Source organism: Ceratotherium simum, chromosome 21 (assembly GCF_057802395.1).
Source record: "Ceratotherium simum simum isolate JZ-2026a chromosome 21, ASM5780239v1, whole genome shotgun sequence".
Taxonomy (NCBI): Eukaryota; Metazoa; Chordata; class Mammalia; order Perissodactyla; family Rhinocerotidae; genus Ceratotherium; species Ceratotherium simum.
The window spans coordinates 16,276,035-16,299,931 of NC_141920.1; the positions used below are offsets into that span (position 1 = coordinate 16,276,035).

At 50.2% G+C, this 23,897-nt stretch overlaps 1 protein-coding gene across 4 annotated transcripts; it reads right to left on the minus strand.

Moving 5' to 3' along the window:
- Positions 1-32: 32 nt before the first annotated feature.
- On the minus strand, positions 33-22,962 carry PABPC1L (poly(A) binding protein cytoplasmic 1 like). 4 transcript variants are annotated; one of them, XM_087445218.1, is made up of 15 exons: positions 22,754-22,962; positions 20,700-20,893; positions 16,772-16,887; positions 15,032-15,171; positions 14,773-14,867; positions 12,056-12,193; positions 11,733-11,828; positions 7,559-7,825; positions 6,512-6,596; positions 5,733-5,861; positions 5,103-5,209; positions 4,210-4,303; positions 2,782-2,912; positions 2,231-2,305; positions 33-1,876 (listed from the first exon to the last, which is right to left on the minus strand). In XM_087445218.1, the coding sequence occupies exons 1-14, from the start codon at positions 22,944-22,946 to the stop codon at positions 2,237-2,239; spliced, it is 1,854 nt and encodes a 617-aa protein (XP_087301344.1). In that variant the 5' UTR covers positions 22,947-22,962; the 3' UTR covers positions 33-1,876; positions 2,231-2,236. The 4 variants fall into 4 exon arrangements, with proteins under 4 accessions (XP_087301344.1, XP_014642919.1, XP_087301345.1 ...); XM_014787433.2 differs by lacking the exon at positions 33-1,876 and having other exon boundaries at positions 1,986-2,305; XM_087445219.1 differs by lacking the exons at positions 33-1,876; positions 5,733-5,861 and having other exon boundaries at positions 1,986-2,305.
- Between the last annotated feature and the right edge of the window lie 935 nt (positions 22,963-23,897).

Here is a 23,897-nt window from a genome sequence, read left to right on the forward strand (position 1 = left end):
CTTTTTCAGCTTTGTGCTTGGAACTTTGCAATAATAAAAGCTGCTGCTTACTGAGCATTCATCCTTTCATTCAGCCAGCTTCCTGAAATGTCTGCATGGGCCAGGCTCTGTCTAGTGCTGGGAGACTGAATAAATAGCCACGGTCCTGCTCTCAGAGGGCTGACAGTCTAGTGGACAGCAGGAAGTCACTCAGTCCCAGGACAAGTGTAGAACTGCAGCCGGCTCAAGCATTTTAAAGGAGTTGTCACATGATGCTTTCCCTGCCTAGTCAGGGAGATCAGACCCGTGGAGGGAAAGGGGGCCCTGAGGAAATAAAGCTTGACTTGAGTTCTCACGTGGGAGTAGCTGGGGAAGAGGGCAGGGAAAGGCGATCCCAGCAGACGGAACAGTGTTTGGAAAGGCCCTTGTTGGGAGGACAGGTGAGCACAGGGACCAGATGGTGCCACTCCAGTTCACAAAACGTGGTGGGTGAGGCTGGAGAGAGCCTGAGGATCCAGCCAGAACTAAGGGCTGCCTCCCCTTCCCGGGCTGTGTCCTAGTTTAATTATCTTCCCCTTGATGAAGCAGAAGTTTGACGACTCCACATAGCAGGGCAGACGGCGCTTCTCACTGTCCCTTCGCTCCCTATCACGTACAGTGCTGAGCAACACGCAGCTGTCAGCACACTGCTTCCGGCCTCTGAAGGACGAGCAATCACAGGCCTCTGAGCTGAAGCGATCGTCGAGTCCAGACCGACTCCAGGGTGGGGCCAGAGAGCCATTTCAAAGCAGGGAGCTGTGCCCCTTTCATTGCTGCCTCCTAAGCAGGCTTGATTCTTCCCTGCTTTGAGGCAGGTTTCATGGTGACAGCCAGTCACAACCGACTGACTTTCTCTTCGAGGTCTAGAAGGTAAGTATCTTGATTTACTAATGAAAACATAGGTGAGACCAGCATAACGTGAAGAGGTTTTTCCTCCCTGCAGGGCAGGAAAACCATGACCTAAAGCATTTCTACCAGGGTTCTTTATTTTATTTTTTGTGAGGAAGATCAGCCCTGAGCTAACATCCATGCTAATCCTCTTTTTGCTGAGGAAGACCAGCTCTGAGCTAACATCTATTGCAAATCCTCATTTTTTTTTCCCCCCAAAGCCCCAGTAGATAGTTGTATGTCATAGTTGCACATCCTTCTAGTTGCTGTACGTGGGACACGGCCTCAGCATGGCTGGAGAAGCGGTGTGTCGGTGCGCGCCCAGGATCCGAGCCCGGGCCGCCAGTGTGGAGTGCGCACACTTAACTGCTAAGCCACGGGGCTGGCCCTCTACCAGGGTTCTTTAATTTTGTTACACAGCCCCTCAGTCACCCTGGAGCCCAGAAGCAGTTGCTGCTTTTGGGGCGTTTACCTGCCCTCCAGGTGCTCAAGTTGGCATCCGGATGTAGGCCCCTGTAGCTTTAGTTGGTTTTCTCAGGGCTGTGTGATGACAGCCCTTTCGTCATGCACTGCACCACTGGTGGGTGGTAGTGCCACTTTGGGGCCATTACAGATAGTCCTGCTCAGTCCCTGGCGCTCTGTGCTGGTGCATACACCCTCTGTACTTCAGCACACGTTTGAGTTTCTGTTCCTCAGAGCCAAAGCTCCAACCCAGTCAAGTCTATCCTCTGCTCTGCCCCACCTCCCTCAGACACAAGAAGGCCTCCTGGGAGACAAGCCACAGTTTGCAGCACTTTTAATGCACAAAGCAAAAGGTAACAGGCTGGCTGGGTGACCAGCCCTCATTCCACATACACAGCTCAAGGAAAGGTGCAGCCCAATTGGGAAATAAGTTAGGGTTCACAGGGCCTTCGAGCCAAGAGCAGGAACGCTGTTCTCTCGTCAGCCAAGGGCGTGAGGATGCTATTTTCTGGGGATGAAAGGGTAAAAATAAATGTTTCTCAAGTATGGCAAACACCTGGTCTTCAACTGAGAACATGGACTAGGCCAAGCCAGGCTGTGCCCTGGGAAAGCCCAACCTATTGTGAGTGAGGCCAGGCTGGGCAGCTGGCAAGGGAACACCTTCTTCACTGTGCACGACACACCACCATTCCAGTCACCATCTGTCCTTTCCTTTGGTCCCTTCACAGCGCCCCCAAACTCCTCGGTACCTCAGAGAAAGCCAGTGACAACACGGTTGTTGGTGCGTTTATGAAAGCCCGTCCCCACCCAGTCCTTTACAGCTTCTCCTGGGCTCAGCTGCTCCTGTCCCCGTTCCACCCACCTGGCTTCAGTGTACATTCACTGTCGTCTGCTCCGTGGCCTGGTGTGCCTGCAACACTGCCAAAGCCTCTTCTACCTGTGGGACACAGTGGGAGGGTCTTAGTGCAGCTGCCCCAGCGGGGTCCCAGGAGAGCCGTGACCTCCCCCTGCCTCAGCATGCTAGATGCAAGAACTCCCCTCCCTCACAGCGTTTCTACGGAGCCCTCATCTGACTGCTGCTTCAAGCTCCCATGACAGAGACGGTCACCTTCTCAAGACAGATGTACACTGCTGGACAGCTGGGAAAATCTCAGCCCTTATACCGAGTCAGAACACAGCTCCTTGTACCAAAACCTTGCCTACAGAGCTACAGAGACTCTGGAGGGGCTGACGTAGCAAACCCTTAATTAAGGCCTTCTCCCACTCCACGATTCAGCAGTATTAGCTGGTTTTAGCAAGGAGATAAACTTCCTCTGTCCAAGCAGCAGCCTACCAGCTCATCTAGGAGACGCATTTGTCCCTAGCTTTCCTCCCGCCCTCTCAGGGCTCCCTGCCACCCAGGCTCCAGCCGACCTTGGCATTGAGGGACTCTGGAGACTCCAGCATGAGGAGCAGCTCCGAGTTGTCGATCTCTAGCAGCATGCCCGTGATCTTGCCAGCCAGCTGGGTGTGGACATCGTAGATAAGGGGGTAGAGACGCTCACCTGTATGGAACAGCCTCTGATGGCTTATGCACACACCTGGCTGATACCCAGCATCCCAGGGGTGGTATTGTGGAATAGAGCAGTGAGACATCTGGGTTGTCCCAGAACTGCTCCTTCCAGGCTGTGTTACTCTGCCTTACTGGGAGCCTCTTGCCCAACCATAAAGCAGGCAGAGCAAACCCCGCCTTGGAGGCTAGTTTGCAGAATCCAATTTGATATTATAGTGAAGTAATCTGCATAGGGTCTGACACAAAGTTGGTTGCTATTTAAAGACTACTCTTGTTCATTTTGCAAGAAATGATTCCAAATATACACACTGAAATTCTAGACAGGATATGACAATGCTGAGTTTGACTTTTTTGGGGGTGGTGAGCCAAATACATGAGATAAGTTCACCTTCCACCATCAGGTACTTCCAGTGACAAGGCCTAGTGCTGGGGGTCAGCCCATCTGGGCACTGGGTGGAAAGTCCAGTCAGGATGGGGTGCTGGGGTGCCTTAAATGGGAGTGGGAGACATTTTCCCAAAAGGAAAGTAAAGATGTTTAAAGGGAACTGCTAACAGAGACTTCTACCTCCATTAAGCCCATTTAGGATTTTTCTTTGAGAAGTGGGTAGTAAAGTGGCAAAATCCCAAGTGAGCTGAGGAAACAGTGGGGTGGTGGCAATGGGGGCCTTCAGAGAAGGGTCTGGAGATCTTGGTGGCCATGAAAAACAGAACCTGCCAACTAGCAACAAGCTGGGTCATTCATTTGACAGTGCATCCTTTAGCAGGGCCCATCATAGACACTGGGGATGGAGATGAATTGCACAAGGAATTCAGGGTCCAGTGGGGAACAATATTTATCCACCTGATGCACATTTATTTCCCACCTCCCTGCAATGGGCCCTGGGAGACTGATGAGATGTGGTGACAGCTTCTTTCCGTTCAGGGGAGGTGTGAGGAAACTCGACACCTACCTTATGGGCCATTTCCCATCACAAACCCAAGACCCTACCCTAACTCCTCCTTCTGGCCCCTGATCTCCCCACATCTGGGGTCTCTCCCAGCCCAAGTCCAAGTGATACAACAGCAGAGCTGGAAGAAACTTCGGGATCATCTGATCACTGTTAGTGTTTTAAGACGAGAACAGGGGCCTCGAGAGTAAAGGAGTCTAGGGCAAGGTCACCCAGCAGGTTGGTCAGCAGCAAAGCTGGACCTTGTCCTCACATCTGCCCTCTACTCAGGGTGTTTCCCACCAGGCTAGTCAGCTCTCGGCCCCCCTCTTCCTGCTCTGAGTAGGGGAACCAGCCACTCACCAATCATCTGCTTTTGCTGGTGCAGTGGCGCTGCGGCCAGCACGGAGGCAGTCAGGGGCTCCTGTCCCAGGATGCGCACAGCAGGCTCCTGGACCTGCACATGGTGCCGGAGACACATCCCTTACCCACCACGGACGGGCAAGGCCTCGAAACACTTAACCCTGTCGGGTGAGCACAGGCCTAAGGAAGGCTCTGGAAGAGGAGCAGGGGGCACAGTATGGACGATCGGGTGGGACAGAGTCCCCAACAAGGGTATGGTGGACTGGATGACAGTGTTACACTCTAACGGTAGACGTTTTCCGTGATGCTAGGAACCTGTAAAGGTCCCCGATGCTTGTCAAATGAAAGCCACACATTAACCAATCACTCTGTGACAAATAAAGCACTTTTCATCAAGTAGCTTTATGGCCACATCCCCAGCATACTTCTGACCCTTTCACATCTCTGTAGCTTTTTAAGCTTTTTGCTGTTTAAAGGCTACTCGTATTTACACACTGCTTCTAGACAGGAGATGATAATGCTGAGTTTGAGACTTTAGCGGGGCAGGGAGATAAATACACAGCCTTTTAACTTAATGACAGTAGGTATTTTCAGTTGTTTTGCAGATCAATCACATATTTGCTGCTCAACACATAAATACTAAGGAAATCCAAATTAATTTTGATAACAACCCAGGCAAAGCAAATCATGATTAATAAACAAAATGTGATCCTGGATCTTTTTCCCCTTCTGTTAGTAAGGGTGATCTCTTCTTGATTGTACATGTTAATAAATGAACTTTACAAGCCAAGAAAAGAAAGAAAACCAAGGGCCAGAGAAGGCCACCCCCTTAGCCAAGGTTCTGAGCCAGCCGCCCAGAGCCTGGATGAAGAAGGCAGCTGGGCCAGCCTTACCCGATGCGTGTTGGGCGTTGCCAAGGAATATCCGTGTGTCAGGAGAGGCCTGCCTGGTGTAGAGCATCCTGCCCCATCGGGTCCTGGAGTCTGGGTACCAATGTTGGCTGTAAGAAATAAGCAGGGACATCAGGGCCAGGCAGCAACGGAAAGCCATAAAGCCTAAAGCTGAGCGTTCACGTACAGGATCCCCAGTGCTGAGTACGGGGCCAGCACACAGATGTGCAAACATCGGCTGAATGAAGGAACAGCTGTGCCTCCCTTATAGCCCAAACCTGCGCCTCGTTCACAGCTGCCGCAGGACCAACTCCGATTCACATCTGGTGCTAAGCCCTTGCATGTGTGCTCTCCTTCACCCTCACAACAAACCAGGGGTACTATTTTCATGCTTATTTTAAAGATGAGGCCATCAGCTACAGTAGTTAGCAAGGCTACAGAGTGAGTGAGCCCTAGGAATTGGGGCTGTGGGACTCTGGAGCCCACACTACTATGCTACACAGCCTCTCCAAGAGGGCAAACGGCAAGGTCACCATGGAGGCCAATTCTAACTCCCCACCAGTGCCAACCCAGCACCGACCCCCACCCCACCCTCCTTGCACACCCATTCCTCTTGGCCCTGCCCACACTCACCCACTCTCTGGGTGTGGGGCACCAGGCACGGCACCTGGCTGGAGACCTGCCTCACACTGCTGACCTGGGCCAGGGGGCGCCGAGACGTGGCTGGTGGCCGGACCACTGAGGCAGCTGGAGGGTAGGCGGCTTAAGGTGCAGAGAACATGGAGAGAGAAAGGTTGGCGGGGGGCAGGGGTGGGAGGATAATCAGAGTGGCGCACTGTGCCCTGAAGGTTCCAGAGTGAGGAAGAGAATGGGAAGGGGAACTAGAACATTCCCAGCAGAAAGATGAATGAATGAACCTAGTCAGGCAGACCCAGAACTCCAGGGAAGAGGGTGTAGATGTCTGCAATCACAATGCCAGCTGGTGTCTACCCAGAGCCCAGGGTGCACACACCTTAGTCCCCCAAGAGAGTTTCAGGTCAGGGTGAACTCACTCCTAGAGAAGGGCCATTCATCAACAATACAGCCAAAGAAGTTGCGTTTTCTCAGCTTTGCAAGACTTTTCACATCACACATCACAAGTCTTTGGAGCTAACTGAAGAGAATGGCCACTCTGCAAGTCTTGGACCGGCTCAGCACTATGCCTGGTGTTACACACATCTCATTCAGGCCCACGTTCAGAAGAGGAAACTGAGGCTCAAAGAAGTGAGGTTACCCACCCAAATTACCACCCTGGGAAGTGGCAGAGCCAGGTTGACCCCAAAGCCCATGTTCTTAACTATGATGTTACACACTGCCCCAAGGGGCCCACACCCGTGGGCCAGGCTGAAGGTGGAAGGGGCTAGGTCACTCACATGAGGGTCTGGGCGGCTGGGCCGTCCACCTGGGAGCAGGCTGCATGGATGGGCCTGAGCCATAGGGCTCAGCCTGGGCTGGAGGCTGTGCGGGAGAAGATGACCCAGAGTCAGGGGCTGCAGCAGGAGAGCTGGGAAACCGCCTCCCCTCAGGGACGCCACTGCAGGAACTTCACTTTCCTCCCCCAGGGACTGGTTAGTAAAGGCCCACCAGGCTGAAGGCTCCTGCTTCCCATCTCAGGATGCCCATTAGCCCTGAGCCCTTCAGGGAAAGATCTTAGGTTCATCCTTGCCCCTTGTTATTAGAGCCATGAGCCTAATGATCCGGATAAAATGGTGACACATCCTCCTCTAACTTGTGCCAGCTCAAGCTACTGCTAAAAGGAGCGGGAATGTTCCCATCCCACTAGCCAGATGGCTGACATCTTGCTACTTCCTCTAGGTCACACGAGCTCCTTTCCCAAACCATGTTCCTCACAACATTAACATCCAGGAGAGATTTCAGCAGATTCTCACAAGAAATGACCATCTAAGTCGGGGAAATGCTACATACTCTGCTGGTTGCGGAAAGTCATAAAGCATCCTAGCGTGTTAGGATAGAATGATGTATATAAGAAATCTAGGCTTCTTTTGTTTAATGCAATATTTCCCGAACTTATTTGACCATAGAGAATCTTTTTTTTTTTTTTTTTTGCTGAGAAAGATTCGCCCTGAGCTAACATCTGTACCAATCTTCCTCTATTTTGTATGTGGGACGCTGCCACAGCATGGCCGCTGATGAGTGGTATAGGTCTGCGCCCGGGAACCGAACCCGGGCCGCTGAAGGGGACTGCACCAAACTTAATCAGTAGGCCACAGGGCCAGCCCTAGAGAATCTTTTTCAGCATAATACTCACGAATCTCTCTCCGACTGGGAAGTGCTGTTTGACTCCCTTTTACCAATGGGGTTAACATGGCCTGCCCAGTCTGCCCGGGAAGCTCCACCGACCTGCTCTACCAGGCTACAGGGAAAGGTTGTGGCAGGGGTGTGGGCAGGCTTCACATCACCTGGGGCACGGCGGGCAGGAAGTAGCTGGTGGGCTGCTGGAAGGAGCCCAGGAGCGGGCCGCCCAGGGCCCGCACGGTGGAGAGGCGCTGCATGTACTGGTTGGTCAGGATGGCCTTCCGCTCCTCTTTACGCTGGGCCAGCGCCACGTACAGCGGCTTGGTGCCAATGATGCGCCCGTTCATCTCTGTCACAGCCTTCGTCGCCTCTTCTGGAGAGGAAAAACACACAAAGCCAAACCCCTTGCTGTGGCCACCCTCTGTCATCACCTAAAAGCAAGACAAGACAAGGTCTGCTGGGGGCGGGGAAGGAAGACTCCTGGGGCCATGCTCCCCACCTCCCCAGGGCCCAGCCCGGCACTGAGCAGGCCCAGGAGAAACTGCAATCGAGGGGTGTCCTGTCACCCCCACATTTACTGAGGCCCACCGCATGCCAGACACTGGCCACGCCTTCTCACGCACAGCCACCTGATCAGGGAGGCACCACAACTCCCACTTCACAGGTGATGAAAGTGAGGCTCAAGAGTGACTTGTCCAAGACCAGTCCACCGGCTAATTGAGGGCTGCTCATCGTTTAACAGACCAGTCCCCAGAGTCAGTGAGAGCAGCTGCATTTCAGAATGTATTTTTATCTCAATTCTTCCCAAAAAGATTTTCCTAAGTGGTGATGGAAAGCTGGCTTCAATTGTTACTGTATCTGCCTTCACCAGAGGGGCTACAATGAAGCGAGATGGTAGTCTAGGATTGGTTAAAATCTAAGAACAGGGCTGGTTCTAAACCAGGGCCACAATCTTTGCACATTTCAGTTGAGGTCACTGTGATGAAAATAATCTACATTTCAACTACTCCTTGGGTTCTCTTTAACGACCCATACAATTCTTTAGTTCATTTGTGAATTATGAACAGAGCTGTATTTATTAGAGACTCCAATAAAGATTTATATTTGCATGGAATATGAAAAAAATAATTTGAATTTATATTTTTGGGTACTTTATTGTTAATTTTCTTTAATAGAAATAAAAGTCCTATTACCATTAAAAAAAAAAAAGTGACTTGTCCAGGGTCATTCAGCCAGTGGGTCATACATTAGGCAGGACTTGAACCCAAGGCACCATCCTGGTGAACCTCTATTGCCTCTGTAAGGCACTCAGCCAAGTCCTTTAGGAGTCTGGGGAGGAGGTTCTTAGCCTATTTATTAAAGGAGTCTTTTTATTTTGGAATAACTTTAGATTTATAGAAAAGTTGCAAAAATAGTAGAGTTGCTGTATATCTTTCACCACGCTTGCCCCAATGTTAACATGGTATATTTGTCAAAACTACGATATTACCATTGGGACAATACTATCAATTATTAGCTACAATATTAACTACAACGCTATTAACTGAACTGCAGGTTTCACTCAAATTTCACTAGTTTTTCTAGTATTATTTTTCTCTTCCAGGAAAATCCACATTGCATTTACGGTCCTTAATATTTTTTAGGGTCAAGACACTGGCCTGGCTGTCACACTCCATGGGACTTGAGCTGAGATAATTTTTAAACCTGCTGTCTTAGAGCTCTTGCTCTGCATCAATGATTTTCAAACCACACTTTGCTACCCGTCAGTACAGGGGCCTTAACCTGCCAGTTCACACATCCCCTCAGGGAGGTCAGTGGATAGATTTCAGGGAGTCTGTAAATTTGAATGGGGTAAAAATGGCAACTTTATTTTCATATTAGCATTTCCTTCTATTTTGAACGTAGGCAACAAAAATTATCATAGTCACATTAGCCACGCTTGTGGCTTTGTCAGAAAGAGAAATCAAATCTTTTCATATCAAATTATTCCTGATCTTAAAATATCATTTATGCTAATTGCTCCTTCACCCGATCTGATAGTTTGATGCATTGAGAGGCATACCGCCATCACCTTAGTATTTTGATAATTTCAATATAATTGTTTAATTAATTCTATGAATTTTCTTTTATGCATTTAAAAATATTCTCAGAAGGAAGGGGTCCATAGGCTTCAGACAGCCAAGTTTTCTTGGCACAAAAATATTATCTTAAGTTAATAAGAATTTCTATTAGGTAGTAAAAAATAAAATAAAACGATAAATTTAGTACAACTAACACTTATGCAGAGCTTACTGTGAACTTGATGGCATTGGGAGCACTTTATATATATTAACTCAATTTTCATAATCACTGTATTTTATAATAGACAATATATTAAATTATATAAATAAACATATAAAATCCCCATTTTATAACCTGTTTGATCAATTAACAAAACAGTCACCCCAGGTGTGCCTGAACTGTAAGCAATCCGGATTTTTACAGTCCCCTTCACTCAAGGGGTCCTCAAGGAGGCGGGTGAATCTCCTGACATTACATGCAGCCTGTGCGAGCCATCGGAAGTCATTATTTCCCTCCTTACTGTGGGCGGTGCTCTGCATGCAGGCTCCTCAGCTCCCGGGACACCTCTAGAGGCAGGTACTGCTGCTCCCATTTTCCAGAGGGGTAAACAGTGTCCACGGGGGCAAAGTCACTTCCTTCAGGTTCTACAGCTACTTAACGGTAAGACTGGGCTTTAGACTCAGTTTCGATTAACTTTAAAATCCCAGCTTTCGACCACAATACTACACCAAGCATGCATCTGCCAGGAGAGAGGGCCCATGGCTTTTCACAATGTTTAATTGAATTTACTGATGCTTAATTTACATGTCCCACAGCTTTCTGTCACAGTTTTTCCAAAAGGTCCTTAATTAAAAAATTGTTAGAACCTCTTCCCCAAACACCAGGCTCCCGGAATGACATTTAGAATTGGATTCAATGGGCAAAAGAACTTCTAGATCACTTCCTAAGAATTCAACCTCACATCAGATGCACAGGTCCCCAGCCCCATCACCCACACTGATCTCTTTGGAAAGTTCCTCATTTGCACCTGTAGCTCCCTACCTCCTCACAGCCAAGTCAAACACTGCTGCCATTGCCACTTCTTACAGGAAGCCCTCCTTCCTGTTCCACTGAGCTACCTCAGCTCAGCCTCCAATACTTACTCCCCCCCACCACACACACCTTATAATAGATTTTAGTGATGTGTCTAACTTCCCCACTAGACTATAAGATACTCAAGGGCAAGGACCATGTCTGATTTGTTCCTGTATCCTTCCCACAGAGCCTGGTAAAACAGCAAGTGTTTTAAGTATGGAATGAATGAACACTGGATTATCGTAAAATCATTTGGAGCTTTTAAAAATAAAATGCCCAGGGGGCCGGCCCAGTGGCATAGCGGTTGAGTGTGCATGCTCCACTTCGGCGGCCCGGGGTTCACAGGTTCAGATCCCGGGGCGCACCAACACACCGCTTGTCAGGCCACGCTGTGGCGGCGTCCCATATAAGGTAGAGGAAGATGGGCACAGATGTTAGCCCAGGGCCAATCTTCCTCAGCAAAAACAGGAGGATTGGCATCGGATATTAGCTCAGGGCTGGTCTTCCTCACAAAAATAAAATAAAATTAAAATAAAATAAAGTGCCCAGGCCCTACTCTCAGAGATCTACAGTTAATTTGTCTGACTCAGGTGTCTGTATTAAGAGCTCCCAGGGGATTTTAATGAGAAGCCAAGGTTGAACACCATCCAGCAAGCCCAACATGCTCATCTTATAGAAGAGGCTCAGAAGACATTTGCTCAGGGTCACAGAGCTACTGAGTAGAACAGCCAATCACATCTCAGATGCTAAGAGGGCTGGGCACAAGGTAAGTGCTCAATAAATGGGGAAGAATAATGCAGCCCAAACGTCTCATTTTCCAGATGGGGAAACTGAAGCCCAGAAGGGATTATGTCACCGTCCAAGGCCACATCACAAAAGTCAATGGAAATTCTGAGACATGAATTTCTGGAATCTGGCATACAGTAGGCACTCAATAAATGCTTGTTGAGTGAACCAAGGTTACAGTGAGCCCCAATAAGTCCAGCTGTGTGACTGGGACTGTATTTCTACCCTCTTCCCGGCCAGCCCAGACAAGGCTGCAGGTGGACAAGCTCCAATGGTGTCAAACACAGCCCCCCAAACTCCAAAAGGAGTCATCACCAATTCCCCGGAAGCCACAGTGTGGGGATGGAGGGGTGTGCAGCAGTGAGAGGGTGGGAGGGGAAGGCTATCTATCCCCCCGTAGGTGCCCCCAGCCCTCACCTTGGCACTGGTAATCACTCCAAAGGGAGAGAACTCTTTCCTCAATTTCTCATCATCGATGGAGTCATCCAGGTTCTTCACATACAGGTTCACACCCTGGAAGGAAAGGACACTGTAGATGCGCCCCTTCCCCTCCAGGCCCAGACCAACTTGGGTGGGGGAGGGGGCCGTTACCTGGAAGCTGCAGCCCCCCCCCCACACACACACACAATCCCTAAAGCCAAGTTCTCAGAAGTGGGACTGCAAGAGGAAGGAGTCATTCAGGGCCCTCCACAGACACGTTTCACACAGCAGCAGCTGCTGCCCAGAGGCCTGACCCGCACCTGGTGGCGGTTCAGCCGGTCCTGCTTCACCTGCTCGAACCTGCGCTTCAGCTCGCTCTGCCGCTCCACGCGCTTCTGGGCCCGGCCCACATAGAGCAGCCGCCCGCTCACCTCCTTCCCATTCATGTCCATCACAGCCTGCGCAGAGGAGAGGCAGCGAGAGGACGTGGTAACCGTCCCACCAGGCTCCGGCCGCAGCCTTGGCCTCCCATTCCACCTTCTGGGCCTAGAGACGGCCACCTACAAGCCAGGCTGGCCTTGTTAGCTGAGAATAATTAGTACCAGGATAAAAAAAGTGAGCCCACTTTTAAAAAACATGGGATAAAATTTCAGAGTAAAGTATAGATTAAAAAAATTTGATTTGGGCTCAACTTTAAAAAGTGAAATTCAGGGCCGGCCCCGTGGCTTAGCGGTTAAGTGCGCGCGCTCCGCTACTGGACGCCTAGATTTGGATCCCGGGCATGCACCGACGCACCGCTTCTCTGGCCATGCTGAGGCCGCGTCCCACATACAGCAACTAGAAGGATGTGCAGCTATGACATACAACTATCTACTGGGGCTTTGGGGAAAAAAAGGAGGAGGACTGGCAATAGATGTTAGCTCAGAGTCGGTCTCCCTCAGCAAAAAAGAGGAGGATTAGCATGGATGTTAGCTCAGGGCTGATCTCCCTCACAAAAAAAAAAGAGCTTAAAAAAAAAAAAAAAAGACTTAAAAAAAAAAAGTGAAATTCAAATGTGCCAAGTTTCCCATATTTAACATTTAGGTTCTTGCTGTAACTACAAGGATTATTTGAACAAAGCAACAAACGTAATTCTTTGAAAATGGCATGACAGCATAATCAACATTTTTCACTTCATGCCGGGTTTCAAAGCACAAAGAATCCTTTTTGCTACCTATGAGGGCTTTAGTTTTTTTAGAAACATTTTTCTTAACCCTTTGTTGATTTTTCTTTTCTTCAGTTAAGTGGCCTAAGCCTGCCAGATCCTAAATTGTCAGTGGCTTTGATTGCCTGAAATCTCATATCTTCTGCAAGATGTGCAACTTCTCTCTGCAATCCATTTATACTGAACTGAAATTTGCATCGACTTATCTGCAAAAATCAGCAAAAGGCAGACCTACGTGTGTACCGACTCAATGGTTAGAATTAGGCACTGGTGTTAGTGGGGAGAAATGTTTGAAACGGAACTTTGTAAGTAGTCAGTTCATCAGTAAATATTTTCACATAATGATGACTTTTACATCCATATCCAAATATGCAAATATATGTAAATATACTCTGGGGACCCAGGAACTGCCTGTTCTACATCAGTCTGAAACGTCATTACCGAAGTCTCTAAGACCTTGGAGCCTAGGGACCCCTGCAGCTTCACCCAACTACTCCAGCTTATCATTTTACACTTGGGGACACCAAAGCCTAGAGGGAGGGAAGGACTTGTCCAAGGACACACAAGAAGTTACCCTTCAAAGGAGCCGTTTACTTAAGAACAAAACTTCAGAGTCAGAGAGAGCTGGTTCTAATCCCAGTGATCTCTCTTACTAGCTACAGCCATGGGGAGCCTGATAATAACAGTAGAGCCCACACTGGTGGGAGCAGAGATGAGAACGTATGCAAAACCCTTAGCGTAGTGCCTGGCCCATGGTAAGTGAGAAGTGGCTGCCATCAAGATGGCACCAGGATCCAGGTCTCCAGCCAGAACCCACCAGGGGCTCAGATCTTCCATGTCCAGTATCTTAATGGGGCAGCAACCCTGGAAAGATGCCCAAAATGACACTATGCCAGCTTTGTCACTAACTGTGTGACCTTGTACCATTCACTTGTTCAGAAAATATGTATCTGGCACCTACTGACAGGTACAATACTAGAGATTTACTGGTGAAGAGACCCAGCCTCCACCCTCAGGTCTAGCTCAGGAGTTCTGAGCTAACGATGGAGAGAGACACAACGGGCACCTCATCAGAAACATGTGAAGCAAGAAGAGGAGGCTTCTTGGAGGAAGAAAAATATGAGCTAAGACCTAAAGGGTAGGCACTTAGCAGTCTAAAGCTACACTTTCCAGTGTGGCAGTCACAGCCACACGCAGTACTGAGCACTTGAAATATGTCCAGTCTCAACTAACACGTGCTAAGTACCAGATTTCAAAGAATTAGTAGAAAAGGAAACGTAAACTATCTGTTTTTATATTGAATACACATTGAAGTGATATTTGAATAAGTTGAATAAAATATATTATTAAAATTGCAGTTTCTTTTTTAATCCTGTTTAATGTGGCTACTGGAAAATTTTAAATTGCACACGTGGCTTGTGTTATATTTCTTCTGGACAGCACTGGTCTAAAGAGTAGGGGAAGGGAAGTGTTTTGAGAAAACAGCATTTGCAAAGGCCTGGAAGCAAGCAATAACACGGGACTTCCCTCCCTGGCCTCAACCCCACCATCAATTCAAGAAGAGGGTAGTGGCTGTCTCAAAGGCCTCTTCTACCCTGTGTGTGGCAAGAATCTATGAAAAGAAGCCAGCCTCAGGGTTTGGAAGCAACCGAAGGAGGCTGAAGCCTTCTGCCTTCACCACAGGCAGGAAGGGCCCTGGCTTGTGTGGGCCCAGGCTGGGGAGGGACATTCCTTTCCTCCATGGGCAGCTGGAGCCTCCTGCTCCTGATCTCCCTTCTTCCTAGTCCTGACTCAGCACCTCCTCCAGGAAACAGGGCCACGAGGGCCTCCTACCTTCTGGGCTTCCTCATGCTTCTCAAAGTTCACAAAGCCAAAGCCCCGGGAGTGGCCGCTGTCATCCCTCATCACCTTCACACTCAGCATCTTCCCTGGAGAGGGCCGACCTGGCTCAAAGGGGAGTTTGGGAAGCCCCAAGAGGTCCCCCTCCCTTCCCACAAGTCCTCAGGAAGCCCAGGAGGGCCCCTCCTCCCAGCCCGACCCGGAAGTAGAAGAGGAGAAAATGGTCCCCTCCTCCCTTGGGGAACACGCCCACCAAACTGGGAGAAGAGATCCTGCAGGCCCCGCTCGTCCACGTCCACCTGGAGGTTCTTCACATAGATGTTGGTGAACTCCAGGGCCCGGGCCCCCAGCTCCGCCTCCCGCTCCCGTCGGGACTTGAAGTGGCCAACGAAGCTGTGGACACACTGACAGGGTAGGCAGCTGCCGGCCATCAGCCACCGCCATCGCAACCCCGGCCCAGCCAGCAACCCTGGGCCACTGGGGTCAATTGCTGCCCGCCCCCAGGCCTCTGTATCCCTCGTCAGGAGACTGGGCAGGGCAATACGGTCATGCGCCCCATAATGACCTTTCGGTCAATGATGGACCACATAAACGATGGTGGTCCCATTAGATCAGTACCATATAGCCTCGGTGTGTAGCGGGCTATACCATCTAGGTTTGTGTAAGTACACTCTACGATGCTCACACAAGGACGGAATTGCTTAACCATGCATTTCTCAAAACGTAGCCCTGTCATTAAGCGACGCATGACTGTACTCCTTAGACGGAATTCATCCAAGACCTGACCACCTCCAACAGCCAAGATTCTATGTTCTGGCATAAGGTAAAGAGGACTTCACTCTTGTTACAAACGCACAGGGAACTCCTACCGTATACCAGGCAGCTGAGTGCATAAGAGATAAGAGCATGAACTTGGGAGTCCCTTGGGAGGGTTTGAATCCTCGCTCTGCAGTTGCCTAGTTGTGTGACCCTGGGCAAGTTACTTAACCTCTCTGAGCCTCAGTCTTCATTTCTGTAAAACCAGGGATCAAACTCACATCACAGGGATTTCCTTATTCATTTCATACATACTGGGGGCACTGGGGAAGCATCGATGAAAGAACCAGACGTGGTCCATGCCAGTGTTGCTACGGGAGCAGGGACTGAAATTATTTAAATACAATATTAATTTAAAAATTGTAACTTCCAAGTTCATGTAAACACATCTAGGAAAGTATCCTAGATTAAGAAAAAAAAGCAAGCATAAGAAAATTTGACGGTATCTATAGCACATTTAGCACAAACAAGTTGTAGCTGGCACCAAAAATTGAAGAAAACTGAGTGGCAAAGGTAAATGGTAGGCAAATTGTTGCTCACAAAGATAACATCCTCCTGGGAATTGGGAAAAGCCTGCCAAGGTTCAGTCTCGTTGACAGGAGCCTCCCCTGAGAAACTCTGGACAAAATGACTCTGCATCCCCCAGCTCAAAGCCTCCGTCACTCCCCAGCGCTGAGCACAGGGCTGGGCCAGCAGATGGGCAGACTCAGAACCGGGGGAGGGGAGCTGCCAGAGCAGATTCTCTCCGGCATCTGCATCTCAATTATCCCATCTGTGAAGTGGGGATGATGCCAAATTTAAATTCAAGAAGATGGCAAGCTAAGCATATGCCTCCTTTCCTTCCTGTCCCCAAAATCCCATGAAACACAAAAGGTTTAAGAAAAAAATTCACACCCATGCTGATGAAATCACTGAGTCCATTGATGATTTGGGCATTAGCTGTTGCTGCTAGGATTTCAAAGTCATCACGTCATTTACTACTCAGAACCACCCTCTAATGCATACCAGCAGCCCCATTTTTACTTGAGGAAAGGGAGTCCCTGAGACATTGAGCGACTCGTCCTGGGTCACACTGCCAGGAGGAATGCTGGCTGCTGCCCGGGGCCTGGGGTGCGCTAGATGGTGGGCTGTGATTCTGTCCCCTCAGCCTCGGCCCCACCCCACATCCCACACTCACACTTTGCGGTCATTCAGTAGCATCCCGTTCATGGTGCTGATGGCCTGCTGTGCGGCCTCATGGGTCTCAAAATGGACAAAGCCAAAGCCTCGGGAGCCGTGATCGTCACACACCACCTGGGCCACAGGGAAAAAGGATAGGGAGAGCACTCGACAGAAGGTTCATGCACAAAAGACGGTACAGATGATAACGACTATTATCTGAGTGCTTGCTCTCAGAAATTATCACAGATATACATATCACAGATATTATTATCTGTGAAGACAATCCTATATCACACAACAGCCCCATTTTAGAGATGGGAAACTAAAGCTCAGAGAGGTCAGTCCACTTTTTTCTTTTTAAAGAATTTTATTTTATTTATTTATTTTTTTGTGTGTGAGGAAGATCGGCCCTGAGCTAACATCTGCCAATCCTCCTCTTTTTGCTGAGGAAGACTGGCCCTGGGCTAACATCCGTGCCCATCTTCCTCCACTTTATATGGGATGCCGCCACAGCATGGCTTGCCAAGCAGTGCACTGGTGCACACCCGGGATCCAAACCCTCGAACCCCGGGCCGCCGCAGCAGAGCACGCGCACTTAACCGCTTGCGCCACCGGGCCGGCCCCTCAGTCCACTTTCTTAGGATCACACAGTAAGGTAGGATAAAGTCCTCAAACTGAACACAGGTCTCATTTATACCATAGATCATCTTTTAATTATCTTCCTAAGGTGACGGGCAAAAGGGTTAGATTCAAACCCTCAATCCTGCATCCTTATTTCTAACAGAAATTAGAAACAACCTGAGTACCCATCAAGAGGCGACTGGCTGAGTGAGTTACAGGACATTCATACGGGTATCCTGTATGTGTGCAGCTGAAGAGAACGTGGTAGATTACACAGCTGACATAGAGTTATCTGTGAGATACATTGGTAAGTGGAAATAAAAATCAAGTCCAGTTGGGTTAAAGTGGGCATCTACACACGGGAAAATTTTAAAGAGGCGCACACAACTGTTAACAATGATTATTTCTGGGGACTAGGGTTGAGAGGGACAGAGCCTTCTTTGCCACTTTATTCCTCTCCACATTGTTTAAACTCTACCAATTCATGTATTCTTTCAACGACAAATTTGCTTCAATTTTTTACAAGACCCACAACCATCCTACCCCCATTCTGTGAGCCTCCTAACTCAAGGTAGGAGGACAGAGCTTGAGAATGAGAAAGATCTTCAGCTCACGTAGCTCCCATCCCGCCGGTTGAACTTGCACTAAGAACCCTCACGCCCATTTCAAGGTGTCCGCGGCTCCACCCATCCCTGCAGCCACTGCCCGAGCTCAGCTCAGTGACATTTTCGGCCTGGATGACCATCCCATCGGAGCTCCCAACCCAGCTTCCACGCTGACCACTGGGATGCTCTTCCTAAAATGTCATTGTGACCATGTCCCTTTGGGACATAACCTCCTTCTATCCACAGACCTGTATCAGCTCAGCATTTGAGGCTCTCCAGCTGGCCCTGCACAAGTCCTGCTTCCAAATCCACACCCAACACACACCCCTCCACCTCTCCAGCCCCAAGTAGGGTCCTTCCACTTTCAACACAAGCCCCAGCTCTCCCACTCACATTTAATCACGTTGACTAGGTCCCTGCTCTGAGCCAAGCACCTGCTAAGGTCATCACACACTTATCTTGTTCTATTTCCATAAGAACCCTTCCAGGTAGCTCTTAACCTGAGCCCCAGCTGCCGGATTGGGGAAAATGGGAATAAATGACTTGTCCAAGGTCAGCCAGCCAGCAGAAGCAACTTTTTGATTATTACCATTACTTGTTTGATTATTACCACTTAGATGCTTAAGAGGATACCAGGGACCCTTTCAAGGGCTATACCTGTTGTGAAGATTACCCGAGTTAATATACATTCACAACAACCTGTGTGATAGGTTCTACCACTGTCCCCTTTTAGAAGAAAATGAAGTGCGGCGAGGTTAAACAACTGGCCCAAGCTCACACTGTCAGGAAGCGGAAAAGGCAGGATTTGAACCTAGGACGTTTGGCCCCAAAGCCCACGGTCTGACTGACTACGTCGTGCTGCCTCTCTGCTCAGTGGCTGGGCTTTGCACATGGGTGGCCTGACTCCAGGTCTAGTGCTCTTCCCTCCGTGCTACAGAAATCCTTCCTGAGCAGCCACATGGTCCTCTCCTTCCTGGGCCTTTGACTACGTGGGTCACTATGCCTTTTCCTGAGAGCCCAACGCTGGCTATTCCTAAAAGTCTCACCCTCTCCACCAGCCTGAGAGCTCCCGGGGTAGTGACCACCTTGAACACCTCGTATATAACCAGGCTCACACGGGGCCTCATAAGGCTTGCAGAGACTTGCCTGAGTCATGCAGAGCTTTCTTTCCAACCCTCAGTGGCCCAGAGGAAGCCTCAAGGCCTGGATAATGGGGCCAGACATACTCGCCCCTGTTAAGTTAGCTTCAACTAAGCTGGCAAACCCATTGGTTCAAATCTTGGCTCTGCCTCTTACCTCCCACCCACATGTAACAAGTAACCATGGACAAGTGACCCCAGCTCTGAGCCTCCCTGCCCTCAAATAACTTAGGGATCCTATTTACATCTTAAGGTGCTGTTGTGGGAAATTCAATGGGGCCATGTATGCAGAAAACCCAGCACACAGCAAGTGCGTGATAAATCTGCTGTTATTATTCTAAGAACTTATCACACAGTTAAGACTCTCTCTTAGATCCTCAAAGACAGGACACAGCCCATTCTGTTTCTCTATCATGGAGAGCCCCTACCAGCTACCGTACCTCCTCGAGTCTGCCGCTCCTCTCGTTCACAGGGAGGTGGCGAGGCCTGAGAACTGAAGGACTGTGCCTGGCACATAGCAGTACTCAAGGAAGAGTTCCAACACAGAGGGTGCCATCACTCCCCCGACCCTCCCCAGAAGGGTGGTCACGCCAAAGTCTGCAGGGTAACTGACCTCTTTCTTCATAAAATCTGGAGGCAAAACACCCAGGTTCAAGCCCTCTGTCAGGACTGACTGACCCGCTATACGACCTCTGATCCTCAAGATCCTCATCTATGAAGCCAGAGAAATGACCAGAGCCCTTCTCCAATGATAATACAGCCACATGCTCAACGAATATTTATTGAGCACCTCCTGTGTGCCACATCTTATTCTAGGTACTGGAATGCGACAGTGAATAAGAACAGGATCACTACTTTTAAAGAACTTACATTCTCTTCTAAGAGACATCTTCAAAACAAGGGATGGCCATGATGGCCTCAATTAACGGCCTTCCTGTGTCCACGCCCTTTCTCTGATAATTTCTACTGTCCTCTCACTCTGAGTTTGGGCTGGTCTTGTGACACTTGCTTTGGCCAAGAGAACGCAGCAGAAGTGACGGTGTGCCGGTTCTGAGCTTAGGCTGCAAGACGCCCAGTGAGCTTCCACTCTGTCTCCTGGGACCCTGCCACTGCCATGAGAATAGCTCAGGCTAGCCTGCTGGGTGATGAAAGACCATAGGGAGGAAAGTCGAGATGTTCCAGCTGACAGCCAATGACTCCCTAGAAGGAGAGCCATCCAGCTCTCAGTGGACATAGGAATGAGGCCAGCCAAGACCAGAAGAGCTGCCCAGCCAAACTCAGCCCAAATTGCCAACTGCAGAATTATGAGCTAAATAAATGGTTGTTGTTGACAGCCACTAAGTTTTAGGGTGGTTACACAGCAAGAGCTGACTGATACACAGGTGACCTCTGATCGTTCTATGAAGATAAAACTGAAACAATAACTACCATTCAAGTGCTTCGTAGTTGAATGGTTTTTACCATTCAACTGGAGATTTACTGGAAAGACCCTGTGAACCGTAAAGCGAGGTGTTGTGTGGCATCCCTCTACCACGCAGGTATTAGACACAGACCCCCACCCCCAAAGAGGCACACCCACCTTGCAAGAGAGGATGTTCCCGAAGGTGGAGAAGGTGTCATATAAGGCCTTGTTGTCGATGGAGTCCTCCAGGTTCTTGATGAAGATGTTGCCCACACCTGACTTGCGAAGTCCGGGGTCTCGCTGGGACCACATGATGCGGATGGGCTGGCCTTTGATCACCTCAAAGTTCATTGTGTCCAGTGCCCGCTCCGCTGGACAGGAGAAGGAGAGAAAGGAGAAAGTTACAAGGACTTTCTTTTCAGGCAGGATGAGGAGAAAGAATTAATGTGTCTGGCGCTCCTCCTACCTCCCAGTTAGGATCTCATTTAACTCCTCACTGCAGCCACATGAGTATGGATTCCTATCCCCATTTCACAGAAGGGAAAACTGAGGCTCAGAAAAGGGAAATCAGTGGCAGAGCCAGGTCTACTGTGGTCTCTAAAGCCCACTAAGCAGACAAAAATATAAAGGAGAGTCCATATGACAAAGGGTGGCAGCAGTTTGAGGAAATTAAAGCTCAGAGGTGCTGAGCTGCAGAGCTGTGCTTTGGGGGAAGCTAAGTGAGCCTGTTTCTTCACCTGTAAAGTGAGGATGATAGAAATACTACCCATCTTTCCACATCTAACAAAGGGAGATGATACATTTACCTCCAGGCTGTCGGACAGGTTGGAAATTAAACAAGGTATGCAAGATGCCTTATTCTCTGCGCCTGGCACAAAATAGGTGTTTGGTAAATAGTAGTGTGTCTGAAGACAGCAGCCTATGCCTGTCCCCCTCCCGGGTCATATGCTGTTCCCTGCTTCAGGGACTCCTCAAGTTTCAGAGGCATGGAGGGGAACCGTGGAGAACTCGGCAGAGCAAGTTTCAGGAAATCTGAAGTCCTGCCATAAACACCCAGGGACAAAATCCTTCTCTTCTCTGGAGCTCAGTTTCCCCATCTATGAAGTCGGGCAATAAGGTCACGGGGTGCGGGGAGTGGAGAAGATGGAAGAGGCAGTGGGTATCTAAAGCAGAGCAAAGGGGAAGGCTCTCTGGGATCCAGCTCAGCCACCTACTGGGAGACAGGCAGAACCATCCCAGCAAACCCCCAGCCCAGGGAACCTCTCCAGCCACCCAGGAGACCCAGAGTAAGGGCACCTCTTTTGAACTTGGCTGGGGCAGGCCTTTTTTGGTTAAATTTGTAGTCTTACACCTGAACATTATGGTACAATTGTTTTTCTTAGGTTACCACCTATTGAGCATTTACAATGTACCAGATGATTCTGGAGATACTTCATAGACATGAGTCTCTATTCCTTCCATGCTATTCGGGAATAATAAGCCTTAGCCCCATTTTACAGACTGAGGTGCCGTGTGAAATCTTGCTCAAGCTCACACCCTAGTGGCAGAGCTCCAGCAAAACCAGGTGCTCTTAATCTTTATCCTCTCCACTCTTAACAGAAGCCTGGACACACCCATCTAGAAAGCTGTAATGAATACTATCATCTCTGAGAAAGCAGTTTTGGAGCCTGGACCAGAGGAGGATTTTTAGGGCTCCCCAAGGTGGAGGGCCCTGGTGCAGACCTCAAGTCTGGCTGCCAGGAAAAGGCGAGCTCAAGGCCCAGCTCTCCTGGCTTCCCCACTCATCTCTTTGTCCTCTCCCGCATCTTCCTCACCAGGTGCTTTGAATTTCTCATCCTCCCAACCACTCTCTAAGGCAGGTACGATCCTCATTTTTCACACAGGCAACTGAAGCTCAGAATGGTTGAGTAATTTGCTCCAAATCACACTGCCGCCGGTTTGCTAATCCCAGGTCTGCCTGACCCCAAAGCCCTTGGCTGTTTTCACTCAGCCTTAACTTCTCTCCTCTGTAAAAGGGAGCACCAGTAAAACACACAGTAGGCGCACACTAATTGCTAGTTCCTGTCCAGGGACCTCGCAGGGGCAGGGCCCCTTCCAAGGCCCTGCATCTCTGGGTCTGTTTCCCTGGCTGCAAAACGGAGGCTGCAGGAGCATCCAGGGATGAAAGCGTGGGTGGCCGAGATGCCGTCCGTCCGTCCGTCCGTCCCTCTCTCCCTCCGCCGGGGGCTCACCGTCGGCCGGCTGCTGGAAGTTGATGTAGGCGTAGCCCAGCGAGCGGCGGGTGGCCACGTCGCGGCACACGCGGATGGACAGGATGGGGCCTGCGGGCGAGAACTTCTCGTAGAGCATGGCCTCGGTCACGTCGGGGTGCAGGTCGCCCACGTAGAGCGAGGCGAGCGGGTAGCCCGGGCCGCTGGCGTTCATGATGCCGGGGCCGCGGGGCACCACCAGCCGGTCAGCGCGCGGCCCCGCGCTCGGCGCCCGCGTGCGCTCACCCGACCGGAGCCCGGGCAGCGGCGGCGCGCAGGGCGGCGCGGGGCTCTCCCTGCCGGCGGCCGCCCCCTCCCTTTACCGCCCCCGCCGCCCCGCGCGCCAATCGCGGGCGCGCGCGGGCCCCGCCCCGGGACGCCTCCCTCCCCGCGCCTCACCTGGGGCCCCTCAGGGTCCTAGACGCCTCAGGTGGGGGGCATCTCTGACCCGGCCTCGGGAGGCGGGGAGAGCCCTCACCTGGCCTCGGGTAGGGCTGCGGTGGAGCTCCGAGCCCTCTCCGACAGTTCAGAGGCTGGGGGACAGCGACGGCAGGCCTGGGTTCTAACCCCCGTCATTGCCTTTCCGGGCCCGTTTCCCTTCTCAGTAAAACCGGGACGACGCCCTCTTTGCAAGGATTAAAGGGGACTGTGCATCCTGGGCGTGTTTCACAAACGGGGGAGTTCCGAGCTGGCTACCCAGTTTCAAAGCTTTTGTACTTTGCCTTCTGAAAGGAGTCATCGTCTTATTAAAACAGCCCGGATCTCACCCTTCTGGAACCAGCTTTGTGATTTGGGATTGAAGGCTCCATGTGAGAATTTGAGACCACTAAGGCCTTCCTTGGCCCTGGCTCTTACACTGCCAAGACCTTATCGTGGGACATTCCCTGCCCACCTCTTTCTCTTGACTCAGCCATTGCACTGCATTCCACCAGGAGGGTTCACTAAGTTACTCTACCGGAACAGTAAGGACCTAACAGGAGAACAAGGACACAGTGGTGACCCCAGGCTGGGCACCAAGACCCTTCTGTCAATTGAATTTGCAGCCTCAATCTGTGCTGTGGGGTCGTTTTTGAAAACTTCCAGTCCACTGTGGACCAGTACTCCACCTGGCCTCTCAGGGCCTCTC